The sequence below is a fragment of the Trachinotus anak genome, unplaced genomic scaffold, assembly GCF_046630095.1.
Source record: "Trachinotus anak isolate AG129_WGS33_773 ecotype Australia unplaced genomic scaffold, CSIRO_AGI_Tana_v1 ptg000016l, whole genome shotgun sequence".
Classification (NCBI taxonomy): domain Eukaryota; kingdom Metazoa; phylum Chordata; class Actinopteri; order Carangiformes; family Carangidae; genus Trachinotus; species Trachinotus anak.
In genome coordinates, this window is record NW_027273867.1 from 8,351,708 (window position 1) to 8,364,375 (window position 12,668).

Here is a 12,668-nt window from a genome sequence, read left to right on the forward strand (position 1 = left end):
TTTTGTTTTTGGGCATTTTCACTAGGAGTTTAACACGGTTGGTGGTATACATTTAATTTTAACAAACACATACATAATTGTGTCATAAAGGAACTGCAAAATACTGCGACAATTCAAAATCCAATCAGATACGTGAACCAGAATATAACTTAGACAGATAGCTAGCTCAACTAGCGGCTAACCCTTGGACTATTTGTTTGATAATTAGGTGACACAACGATGCTGACAGACTGAAAAACTCAAATATTCCTGGCTGCATTTTTACAAAGTTGCCAACTAGCTAACAAGAACAAATTAGCTATTAATATTCACAGCTAACACAGGCAATAACAGTGTAGCAGGAGAGGCTGTTTACTAATCATTTAAAGCTAATGCTAGCTAAAAATGGTTTTGTGTGCTTCATTTAGCCAACTCTTCCTGTCCGCCACTTATTTTAATCAATTTATCGTGTGTGTGTGAAAATGGCCCATTAGAATATAATAAAGCCCAAAGGATGTCACCCAATTGCTTTCTTGCTTTAATGACACTCCAAAACATAAACGTGCAGTTTATTACCACTGAAGACAAAGAAAAGCAGCTCATTTGTAGCTGAAACTGGATAATGTTTGGTGTTTTTACATGGCAAGCTATAAAATGAAGAGAAAGTTTAAGATTGTATGATGCATTTAATTTGTCATTTTAAAACCATGTCAGTTTTCTAGAGATACACGTTACAAAACAGTGATAAATTTCTATATCCAGTGTAAAACGCACACCGGTGAAGATACCTGTTCAGCTGTCTCACCTGACAATTTTGCGTTTGTCGTTGGGGTGCAACATGGCAGCCATTTTGGGGTCCACCTCTGCCAGCCGTCTGTGTAACTCAGCTGCTCCCAGTTTTTCCAGCTCCAGTTTCCTGTTTGGAGCCCCGTCTTCCCCATCCCCCGACTCTTCATTCTCCTGCTGTAAAAGATATTTCTTTTAAAGTTTTAGAGTTGACCTCAGCTGCCTTCAAGTACTGATCTTAAACTCCTGCTCAATTTATAAATACTGTCCTGATGGAACAGGTAAAAAAAAAAAAAAAAAAAGAAATAAAAAAGCAGAAAATGCACCAAATCACACTTTGGCAACTGGGGAATTAAATCACAGTTGAATTTTTTTATTACAATATCTAAGTACTAGTAAGCACTAAAACAGCACATATTTTGGTATAATTTGCATACCTGCCACCATTTAGGTTTCAAAACAGGGGAGATTTTTCCAGATTGCCAGGTTGTCGTAACAGATGCATTGAAATTGTATGCACGCGTGTGGATTGCGTGTTTGGTTTGTGTTTCAAACACAATATGACAACTTGGATAACATCAGACAAACATCCAAAACATGTGGATCCATGTATGACAGTTATGTATAATGAAGGTTGTGGCCATAGCAAATTATGGGACTTTCTTGGGAGAAGCAACAAAACGGCGAGGCACCGGGAGATTACCTTGAAACATGGGAGACTCCTGTGAAAAGCGGGAGTGTTGGCAGGTATGAATTTGGTGGCCTAATGAGCTAAAAAATGTCAGATACACACAGTGGAGGACGGGCGGTGTATTTGTGTTGTACTGTTACGGCGCTCACCCCTGTGTCCAGCAGGACTTTCCACAGCAGAGACTCAATGTAATAATTCGTTCCTCCAACAACGATTGGCAGCTTGTTCCTGCTGTGCATGTCATCTACGTTGAGTGCATTAAGGAGGAAACCAGTCTGCACAGATTCTATGTACATGAGCGCACAATTAAATGAAAACCGTTGAAACCTTTTAAATGACCCGTTGAGCTTCATTCAAACCGTATCATTATAAAAACTACTCCAACAGGTTCTAACTTAATCAGAGGCAGCCACTCACATTTTACCAAACTGCACATACCTACTCAGGTTATTTATGTTGACGGTTCATTTTCATAGACAGCTTGTTTAATGGTTTCATAATATGTGCACATTTAAGGAAACAGTGAGAATCCAGATGAGAGAGAAAACGGAGCTTTCCGCCTCTTTGATTTCAGAGTCTTCCTACTTAAAATACAGTGTTCAAATAATGGCAAACATTCAAGTGAACAGACAAACAGAACAAAGCACTCGTGCAAACTAAACAAAATGCAAAATACAGAGGAAAAAGCCTGATCTTGATTTTATATTGGATTTGCTGTTTTTTTCAGAATATTAGCATGAAAAACAATAATAATAATAAGAAGAAGAATAATATCTCATGACAGAAGTGCTGCACAGGGGGAAAAAAAACTAAAGAAAAAATGCAGAAAATCAGCAAAACCCTCCACATGCTGAAGCTGTTAGTGATTCCAGGCATCAACTCAGTGCATGGCCCATAAATGTAAAAGCCACAGCAGAATACTTGATAAACAAAGACAATACCACCTAAAGTCAATACAGACTGTAACATTATAAAAAGGACTGCAATGGCAGAATTAAGCTGAATATTGTATTTCTTCTCCTTGTCAGCATTTACAATAAGTGAGTCCGGTGCGGCTGATACGATGATACGCTCTTATAGCCGTCATTTAATATAACTGTATGTATGAGGTAAGAAGATTGACCGTTTTTCTTTTCTTATGTTTGTCGGATGGTGACAGATTAAAATAAAACACTGCCTGCTTCGCTGTAAGTGTGATTCCATCCACTTATTTTTAACTGCATATTTAATGTATTTTTAAAAAGAGCTGAGAGGAAATGACTGAAATAAGAAAGTGCAAAAAAAAAAAAAAAAAAGTTTTTAACGCTTCCGGTGGAGAAGTTGATGTATTGATAAAAGTAAAATGTGACAAAATGCAATGGAAACAGCGAATAAATCATGATGCACATGAAGCTTGTGACTTATTTGCCGTTCAAGCTTCTGCTTTACTGAACAGACAAAAGATGGTGGAAGGCCAAAAGTATAACCTTCTTCAAATCAAGACGAGAAACAAACATGAATGCCAAATTTCCATCATGTTTTCCATTGTTTTTCACCATCTGAAGTTTGACCGCTGCTCTTTTAATCGCGTCATTCCAAAGCGAGAATTAGCACCTCAACCCCTGATATTAGCACAGGAAGGAAACATGCACGCAATTTGCAATTTATTTTGCCAATTCGAAGGAAACGTGCCTCAAATTCACGCTTCACATGAATGGAACCAGAATTATGTCTATAAGCTGAGAGTTTTCACCTCTAAACATCTCATATTGTGTCATTTGCATAAATGTCCCAGGCCTAAGAGGTGAAACTGTTTAGTAGATTAGAGGTGAGTACAAACAGGGAAAATTTGTGCAGTAGAACCCAGTTTTCTGTTTACACCTCAGCCCATTAATCACAGTGTGGCACATGAGACTGGTCCTGACAACGAGAGTGGGAATCACTGCTCTACCGAATGTGCTTGGATTTTAAATCCGCGCAGTAAATCCTCAGTTTGGGCGATCAAAATTTTTTTTCTCTGTATTCTAAAATGTAATAGACTATAAAATCATCTGATTAATTGAGAAAAATAGTTGGCATATTAAGTAATAATGAAAATAACTGTTTCTTATTACAAACTCAGTATCAACCACACAGTTTGGTTCACCATGAGAAAAAAAAAAACAAAACCTTAGTGGTCACACAGACAGAGCCTACGTGCCACACCTTTTTCCTCTCTCTCTCTTTTTCTGTCGCATCTTCTCTCATCTTGCACCTTTCCTTCCTTCTCTCTCTCCCTCCCTCCAGTCGCCCACCTTCTCTACTCAGGGATAATTAAATAACCACTCAGCCATCGTCACTCGCCTCCCCTTTCTCTCTCTCTCTCTCTCTCTCTCTCTCTCTCTCACACACACATACACACACAAACACAGAGGTCTGCATCACTGTCTTTCAGGGAGGGGGAAACAAGCGGTGGAAAAACAGTGAGGATCGCTGACAGTCGGTGAAGAAAACTGAGGGAGGAAAACAGAAAGACTGAGAGCAGTAAAGGAGAAGCAGGAGTTTATGTGACTGAGTGAAGGACTGATAGCTGATGATCTGTCATTAGGTTCCTGCATCTTTGAACTCCTCAAGCTTGTCAGCCCTCTCCTGCTATTACACATACACACACACACACCCCCCTGGTTCCTCCTCTCCATCGTCTCTCTTCCGTGCTTTACAGTTCAAAATCCTCCATGCTGCTTCTATCCCTTTAATCTGTATTCATCGCTCTCCATTTCTCCCTCTTCCCACCAGCAGGCTCACACTGCACTGAGCCTATTCTTGGAGCTACCACATCCCCTCTCGCTGCACTGGTGTGTGTGTCTGTGTGTGTGTGTGTGTGTGTGTGTGTGTGTGTGTGTGTGTGTGTGTGTGTGAGAGAGAGAGAGTGTGTGTGCATGCCATCCTGATCTATTTATACTGTCTCTAGTTATCGCCTCCTCTCTCCACATCTGTGTGACGGCCGGAGTCTGCAGGAGGGTGTGACTGTTCAAAGTGTGTGTGTGTGTGTGTTTGTGTGTGTGTGTGTGTGTGTGTGTGTATGTTTAAATGTGTGTGAGCAAATTTTAGTTTGAAACCATCCTTGTGAGGACATTTTGGGCAGTGCTCACAGATTCAAAGGGTTTTTTTTCAGGGTTAACGTTATGAATGAGGTTTAGTTTGGGGTTGGGTTTAGTAGGCATTTAGGGAATGCATGATGTCAAGGAGTATCCTCACAACTACAGGAAGACCAAAATTTGAGCACGTGTGTGTGTGTCTGCATCTGTGTGTGTGTGTTAGTGTGTATAGAAACACCACAGTTACAGATTCCTATAAATATCTCCAGTCCCTCTCTTCTCATTTTCAGTGCAACATCTGCAGTGAGACATACTGACAAAACGAGGACGAAGACACAGACAGACAGACAGACAGACAGACAGACACACACACACACACACACACACACACACACACACACATAAACACACCAATTAGTGAGAGTCAAATCAGCTAGAATCTAGCTGCTAGATTCTTCAGTTACCACTTATTAATAAGGGATTACAGATGCGACAGGGGTAATAGCAAAGTGTGGAAAGAGGTGTTACAGAAAACATTGTTCCTCTGCTTTCACACGTTTCCAGGAAAGGATATTAGAGGCAAAGCTTTGTTCCTGAAGTCCACCACCGTGTAGCTGCTAACTAGCGGGTCCACAAAGCTGATCATGTGATGCCTGCACTGGGCGAGCTCCTCAGCCGTCACCTTGTTGGTGATGATGTCGAGGCCCTGGTACACCTGAAGGCGACACAAAGGAACTGATTAACAGTGAGAAAAGGCACATGATCAGACTAGAAGTACATCATGGAACAGCAAAAAAAAAAAAAATTAAAAAAAAAAAAGCTTTATAGACAGGTTTAATAGTAGAGTACACATTATATAAAGGACATAAAAATAGTGAATGATTGCATAATGTACTCTAAGAGTGGGTGTTTGATGGAGGTTTGTCCTGGAAAGCGTAAAATCCTGGTCAACACTGTAAAAAAAAAACCCAGCTTTTATCAAACAAATAGGTCAGGAGATTGAAATCTATGCTAGTAGTAGGATGAGTGCAAGTATGTGCGTGTGTGTATTTGTCAGTGTCAGAAACTGGAAGCAGGGTTGTTATGGAGGAGCGATGTCTGTCGTCTACATGAAATGACTCGAACCATTCCTGCAAATTACGATACACACCTCCTCTGTCCATTTAACATCACCCAGTGACGGGCTCCCCCGCATGGAATGTGTCAGCAGGGTGTCACACAGTGATTTTCATTCTCACACACACACACCGAGTGAAGAGCGTTAAAGGGATGTTTCAGGATGCAGAGCACTGTCTCACTGGGCTTCTGTCTCTAAAGGCTTTTTTCACCATTTTCACTTACGTCTTGTTTTCATTTGTTCCACTGGCCTTGATTTAAAAAAATAAAAACTATGATAAGGTTTCTGTTGTTTATGTTCACTTCCTGTGTTTTCTAGATAACAGTCTAAGTGTGTACTGTGAAGACAAAGGACACTGATGAGTGCTGATAACTTGATCGACATGTAGAGTGACTGCAGAGAAAGGTGACGCCGCATTTATCCTACAGTTGATTTGTAGCTCCTGCATAATGTAGGAGGCGCTGTGGTTTGCACTACTGTCTCTCTGCTCTTCTTCTCTGAGCTGTCAGGGCTGCAGTGTAGTTAATCTATGGGTTAACATACTCAATTGGCAAACCACTGCAGGGCTTTTATTTTGAAGCAGCTTAGAGGTCAGCTGCTAACACCTTTTTCAGCTGGTGTATTTAAGACATTTTTGATGGTGTTTTGTTGGTGGATCTGTTTTAATTATTGCATGGGATTAAAGGAAATAAAAAGAGAATGCAGATATAAGCTCTTTTACACAGCCTGTCCAAATTGGGAACATAGCGCCATTATTTTACCTCACCGTTTTGTATATAAGGTACAAAAACAGAATGCGGGGTTGGTATTGTTCTTCTGCCTTTTTGCCGGCACTGGAGGTACTCGCAGAGCCAGGTTGATGTCCATGTAAAAGGGAGAAGGGGCATGACAGGACAGGACAGCGATGCAGCCATGCTATCTACATACATCTAAATATCACACACTGGGCTGGCTTGGTTTAGTGTGAAGAAGCAAAGGCGGCGTAATGAAAGGTCTTCATGACGACAATATAGTTCCTCTAAAACAGGCTACTAACTAGTTCTTAGTACTAGTTACTAGTACTAACTAGTAACCAGCTAGTAACTGCAGTTTAGGAGAATATACAACTTCAAACTTGTGATCAAGGTGAGCAATGACTTGTCTTGTCATTTACCATTTTATAAGGAGTCATCACATGCAGTTAAAGAGCACACACAGACGTGCAGATGCAGGATGGTGTCAGAGTGTGTTGGAGCCTCGGTGAGAGACGCTTCGGTTGGTGAACGTGTGTTTTTAAAACTTATTTTGGGGCTGCAGCTCACTCTTAGCAGAAGGTGTAGCCGCTGGTTTAACGGCACCTTGCCGGGCAGTTGACAGGTCCGTTTACAGGGCTTGTGTTCTGAAAGATGTCACAACACGAAAAAGGGGCAAAAAAATGAGCGTGTTCACGTGGGTGGTGTGTTTACATCACGACTGACCAGAGCCAAAGCCGATGCATAGCCGCGACTACTGCAGAGGCTTTTGATCCTGGAGTCCTTTGACGACAAAAGCACAATGTTAGCCTTCATCTTAGTGGGTTTGTTGAGCAGTGTAAAAGGGGATATATTGTATATGTCCTGCTAGCAGGAGCAGCATAATGACTTGATATCGCAGTTGTTCACGGCATGAGTTGCTCAGCATTCAAAGCAGCACAGGTATAGAGCCGAGTCTTCCATCACACTTGGTCAGGCACCTGTTGATGTGACGACAAACACACCACCAACTGACTGAGATTGATAAAAGTCCTGTTAACTTAGTGCTACTTTAATCAGAATCAGAATCAGAATCAGAATCAGTTTTATTGCCAAGTATGTTTTCACATACAAGGAATTTTTTCTGGTGATTGGTGCAATTGATCAGCAACAGTGGGGCTCTCTAGCCTTGTTGATGAGGCTAATAGCAGATGGGAAGAAGCTATTTTTGTGGCGAGAGGTTTTGGTCCTGAAGGACCGCAGCCTCCTGCCAGAGGGGAGTGTCTCAAAGAGTTTGTGTCCAGGGTGGGAGGAGTCAGCTACAATCTTCCCTGCACGCCTCAGAGTCCTTGAGGCGTACAGGTCCTGGAGGGACGGAAGATTGCAGCCAATCACCTTCTCAGCAGAGTGGATGATACGCTGCAGTCTGTTATTGTCCCTCTCCGTGGCAGCAGCGTACCAGATGGTGATGGAGGAGGTGAGGATGGACTCAATGATGGAGGTGTAGAAGTTCACCATCATAGTCCTTGGCAGGTTGAACTTCTTCAATTGCCTCAGGAAATACATCCTCTGCTGAGCTTTTTTGATGAGGGAGCTGATGTTTAGCTCCCATTTGAGATCCTGTGTGATGGTGGTTCCCAAGAAGCGAAAATGCTCCACGGTAGCCACGGGGGAGTCACACAGGGTGATGGGGGTGGGTGGGGCTGGGCTCTTCCTGAAGTCCACTATCATTTCCACTGTCTTCAGAGCGTTTAGCTCTAGGTTGTTCTGCCTGCACCAGGTCACCAGACGCTCAGTCTCCCACCTGTAGGCAGACTCATCGCCATCAGAGATGAGTCCAATGAGAGTGGTGTCGTCTGCAAACTTCAGGAGCTTGACAGACTGATGGCTGGAGGTGCAGGTGTTGGTGTACAGGGAGAAGAGCAGAGGAGAAAGAACGCAGCCTTGCGGGGATCCAGTGCTGATGGTCTGGGAGTCAGACACGTGCTTTCCTAGCTTCACGTGCTGCCTCCTGTCAGACAGGAAGTCGGTGATCCACCTGCAGGTGGAGTCAGGCACGCTCAGCTGGGAGAGCTTGTCCTGCAGCAGAGCCGGGATGATGGTGTTGAAGGCAGAGCTGAAGTCCACAAACAGGATCCTGGCATAGGTCCCTGAGGAGTCCAGGTGCTGGAGGATGAAGTGGAGAGCCATGTTGACGGCGTCGTCTACGGACCTGTTGGCTCTGTAGGCGAACTGCAGGGGGTCCAGGAGTGGGTCAGTGATGGATTTGAGGTGGGACAGGACAAGACGCTCAAATGATTTCATGACCACAGAGGTCAGGGCAATGGGTCTATAGTCATTTAGTCCTGTGGGCCTTGGTTTTTTGGGGACAGGGATGATGGTGGAGGATTTGAAGCAGGCTGGCACGTGGCAGGTCTCCAGTGAGGTGTTGAAGATGTCTGTGAACACTGGAGACAGCTGATCAGCACAGTGCTTCAGGGATGATGGAGAGACAGAGTCAGGACCGGCTGCTTTGCGGGGGTTCTGCTTCTTAAAAAGCCTGTTGACATCTCTCTCCAGGATAGAGAGAGACGTTCCTTTGGTAGAGGAGGAGGAGGGGGGTTCTGATGTGGCTCTGATGTGGAGGTTAGTGTCAGGCTTGTCCCACTGTCTTTCAAAGCGGCAGTAGAACTCATTCAGATCGTTGGCCAGACGGAAGTCGTTAATGGAGTGGGGGGGTTTAGGTTTGTAGTTAGTGATCTGTCTGAGCCCTTTCCAGACAGAAGCAGAGTCATTGGCTGAGAACTGGAGCTGAAGTTTCTCAGAGTACAGTCGTTTAGCTTCTCTCACCGCTTTGCTAAACCTGTACTTGGACTCTTTAAACTTGTCCCTGTCCCCACTCCTGAAAGCTTCCTCCTTTTGCCTCCTGAGCTGACTGAGCTTAGCTGTGAACCAGGGTTTGTCATTGTTATAACTCACCCTGGTGCGTGATGGGATACAGCAGTCCTCACAGAAGCTGATGTATGACGTCACAGCCTCTGTAAACTCATCCAGACTGTTGGAAGCAGTCCTGAACACCTCCCAGTCAGTGCAGTCCAAACATGCCGCAGATCCTCTATGGCTTCACTGCTCCACTGCTTTGATGTCCTCGCAACAGGTTTACACAGTTTTAGTTTCTGCCTGTATGTGGGAATCAGGTGGACCATGACATGGTCAGAGTGGCCCAGTGCAGCCCGGGGGACGGCGTGATAAGCACCACTGATTGTGGTGTAACAGTGGTCCAGAGTGTTCCCCTCTCTGGTCGGGCAATTAACAAACTGTCTGTATTTGGGCAGTTCATGACTGAGGTTCCCTTTGTTAAAGTCACCAAGGACAATAACTACGGAGTCCGGGTTGGTCTGCTCCACACACAGTATCTGGTCGGCGAGCGCCCGCTGTGCCTCCTGCACGTTGGCCTGTGGTGGGATGTAAACACTGACCAGGATGATTGAGGTGAACTCACGGGGGGAGTAGAAGGGCCTGCAGTTTATGATGAAAGTCTCCAGGTCAGGAGAACAGTGCTGCAGGATCACTGTCACGTCTCTGCACCAGCCACTGTTAGCATAAAAGCAGATTCCTCCACCTTTCGTTTTGCCGGACAGCTCTGTGTCGCGATCCGCTCTGAAGAGCTGGAAGCCGGCCAGCTCCAGCGCAGAGTTCGGAATCGATCCACACAGCCACGTCTCCGTGAAGCACAGGACGGCAGATGAAGAAAAGTCTCTGTTCTTCTGCACCAGTAGCTGAAGTTCATCCAGCTTGTTGGGCAGTGAACGCACGTTGGAGAGAAAGATACCTGGGAGCGGTGTGCGGAGTCCGCGCCGGCGGAGACGCGCAAGCGCTCCGGCACGTTTTCCTCTCCTCCGGCGTTTCACTGCGAGAGCAACGGTCAGTGCACCTCTGACCAAAATGTCCAATAATCCCACAGATGAGTCGAGAAAAGTAGGAAAAAAATCCACTGGAGTTGTTTCTCTGATATTAATGAGCTCTTCTCTGGTGAAAGAGCTCCGGAAACCAAAGCAGAAAACTGGATTTATAAAGAAAATAAGGCAAAAAAATGCGCACCAAAACACCGAGGCAGCCATCCGCGGCGCCATAACTATTTAACTTCTAAACCCTCAGCATTTTCCACGCTGCAACATAAAAAATGCTGCAGGAACTTTATGGAAGCATTGATCTGTTCCTTGGTGGGCTCAAAGTACTTTGGTGTAATTGCTACTGTAGATTAATTAAACAATATTCCAACAGCAAAAGAAATAGAAGTTAAACTTTGACCTGAAGTTATCAGGCTACAGATGGCAAAATATACAGTAAATATCACCCCTCATTTGTCATGTAAATACACCTCTACTGCCCTGTCTTCTGCTCAGCATCTGTGTGTAGTCTACCATCAACCATTCAAAGTATGTGTGTGTGTGTGTGTGTGTGTGTGTGTGGCTCAGTAAGTGAATCAGCCTGAAGTTGCCAGGAAAACTTTATGAAACCCTTCTGAGTCAAAAACCTCCCAAACACTTCAGTGGGCTGAAAGTTCTGGTTGGATTCAGCCCTGATTTGGGAAAAAATGTTGGTGAAACAGTCTATTGTTCAATAATTCAGGGAAGGAAAACAGAGCCTTTAATCATGAGCGCTCACCCGGCTATGGGGACTGAATCACACTTCCAAATGAACGCATAAGCATTATCTTTACAGCAGGAAAGAATGAAGGAGTGAAGTCACTGAGCTGACTTTTCCCATGCATTGAGGAAATTTTTTTTTTAACTTTTACCAAAACAGTTACTATAATCCCCTACTATAATCTGTGTGAGGTTTGTGCAGCTGGGACATATGGCATAGATGTGGAAATATGAGAAATGACAGGGTGAGAAACCCACATGGTTTCCTTTGTGGAGATACCAATATTAGAGGGTTACGATACAAAATCACATCTACCTGCAGCCTAGATGTGTCATTAGTGTGATAAGAAACTGTAACTCGTCGCAGAGGCCTTCTCAAACCAGCTTGTCAGCAGGAAATGCAGGCAAATTAATGGTTGCCAGCTAGAAAAGAGAAAGTTATCATACTTTTATTTTCATCTTTCTTCCTTCTTCGCTTCAGTTGCACTTTCTGCTTTAGCTGTGGTTTTAAGTTTTTTTAAAATGCTGATTTTTTTTAGTTTCAGTATTATTCATTTGACCCAGATAGAGGCAAAAATATTGATTTGTGTGAAATGACTTTTGTAGATGTATTTTTGTGTCATTATTGTCCTGTTAGAATAAGGCAGAACATGTGAGCAAGAACCAGACATCACAATTTAATACTATCTCAACTTTGTTTTTCAGTTTAGGAAGCATTTTGTGGTGCAGGGCGTGCCCACATCCTCTGGAATACCCCGTAACTTTGTTATACAGCATCTTCCTGTAGTCTAAATCTTACATTTCAAGGCAACAACATGACAAACCGTTTAAGCCAACATACATGCATTGCATAATCAATACAGCTGTGCATAAGCCATTGATCATATCCTTGGTGGCAGCATGTGTGGGTTGCGTGCACTTCACTAAATGTTCTTGAGCACCGCAGCAAGCCAAAAGTGGGGAGCAGGGCAGGGCAGAACAACCCAGCCTGATGAATTATTTACAGCCTCTCTGCACGACACCACTGTCAGCCAAGAGAGGGATGGAAGCATGGATGGATGGATGGATGGATGGGTGGGTGGATGATGGAGATGAATGAATGAAGGTGAAGTTTTGTAGGGTTTTTTTTTTGGACAGACCACTAGTGCTGGAGAGGATGACAGAGAAAAGCAGATGAACAGATAGAAGAGCGCTGTGTACTTGTTACAGAGAACAGGATGCTCCCTGACAAATTTGCACACATTATCCAACACTGCCCCTCCCTCTGTCTTCCCTGCTCTCCTTTCTCTCTCTCTCTCTCTCTCTCTCACTCACACACACACACAGATTATAGAGAGAGAAGACAGGACGATAGGTAGCAGAAGAATGATGAGAGAAAGCCAGACAGAGATGCTCGGGGAGATAGACTGGCAGGTTGGTGTGCGTCCCCAACAGTGAAAAGCCAAATGCTCTCTTTACACCACGAACTCAAAACTTTTTAGAAGTGAACAAAACATGCTCACCTCACGGCCCATTTAGCAGCTGTCCTGGAGCTTTCAATCGTATCATATGATCTTCATCAAAAGATGGAGTTGCTCAGTTGTCATGGAAACGCCGACGTTTAAATTTCCATTTTCCTGAGCACTTTGAGGGCCTCTCCTCTGTGTTGGCTTAAAAACGTTGACTTCATGACAACTCCATCTGCCGAGGAAGATGCTGTGT

At 43.9% G+C, this 12,668-nt stretch overlaps 1 protein-coding gene across 1 annotated transcript in view; it reads right to left on the reverse strand.

The window, feature by feature from the left end:
* Window positions 1-12,668, reverse strand: part of trit1 (tRNA isopentenyltransferase 1) — a 42,215-nt gene that overhangs the window by 20,348 nt on the left and 9,199 nt on the right. Inside the window, exons 2-4 of the mRNA XM_071500194.1 lie at window positions 5,087-5,227; window positions 1,606-1,704; window positions 785-942 (exon numbers count right to left, since the gene is read on the reverse strand). Coding sequence (XP_071356295.1) covers window positions 785-942; window positions 1,606-1,704; window positions 5,087-5,227 — 398 coding nt within the window. The remainder of the gene's footprint in view (window positions 1-784; window positions 943-1,605; window positions 1,705-5,086; window positions 5,228-12,668) is intronic.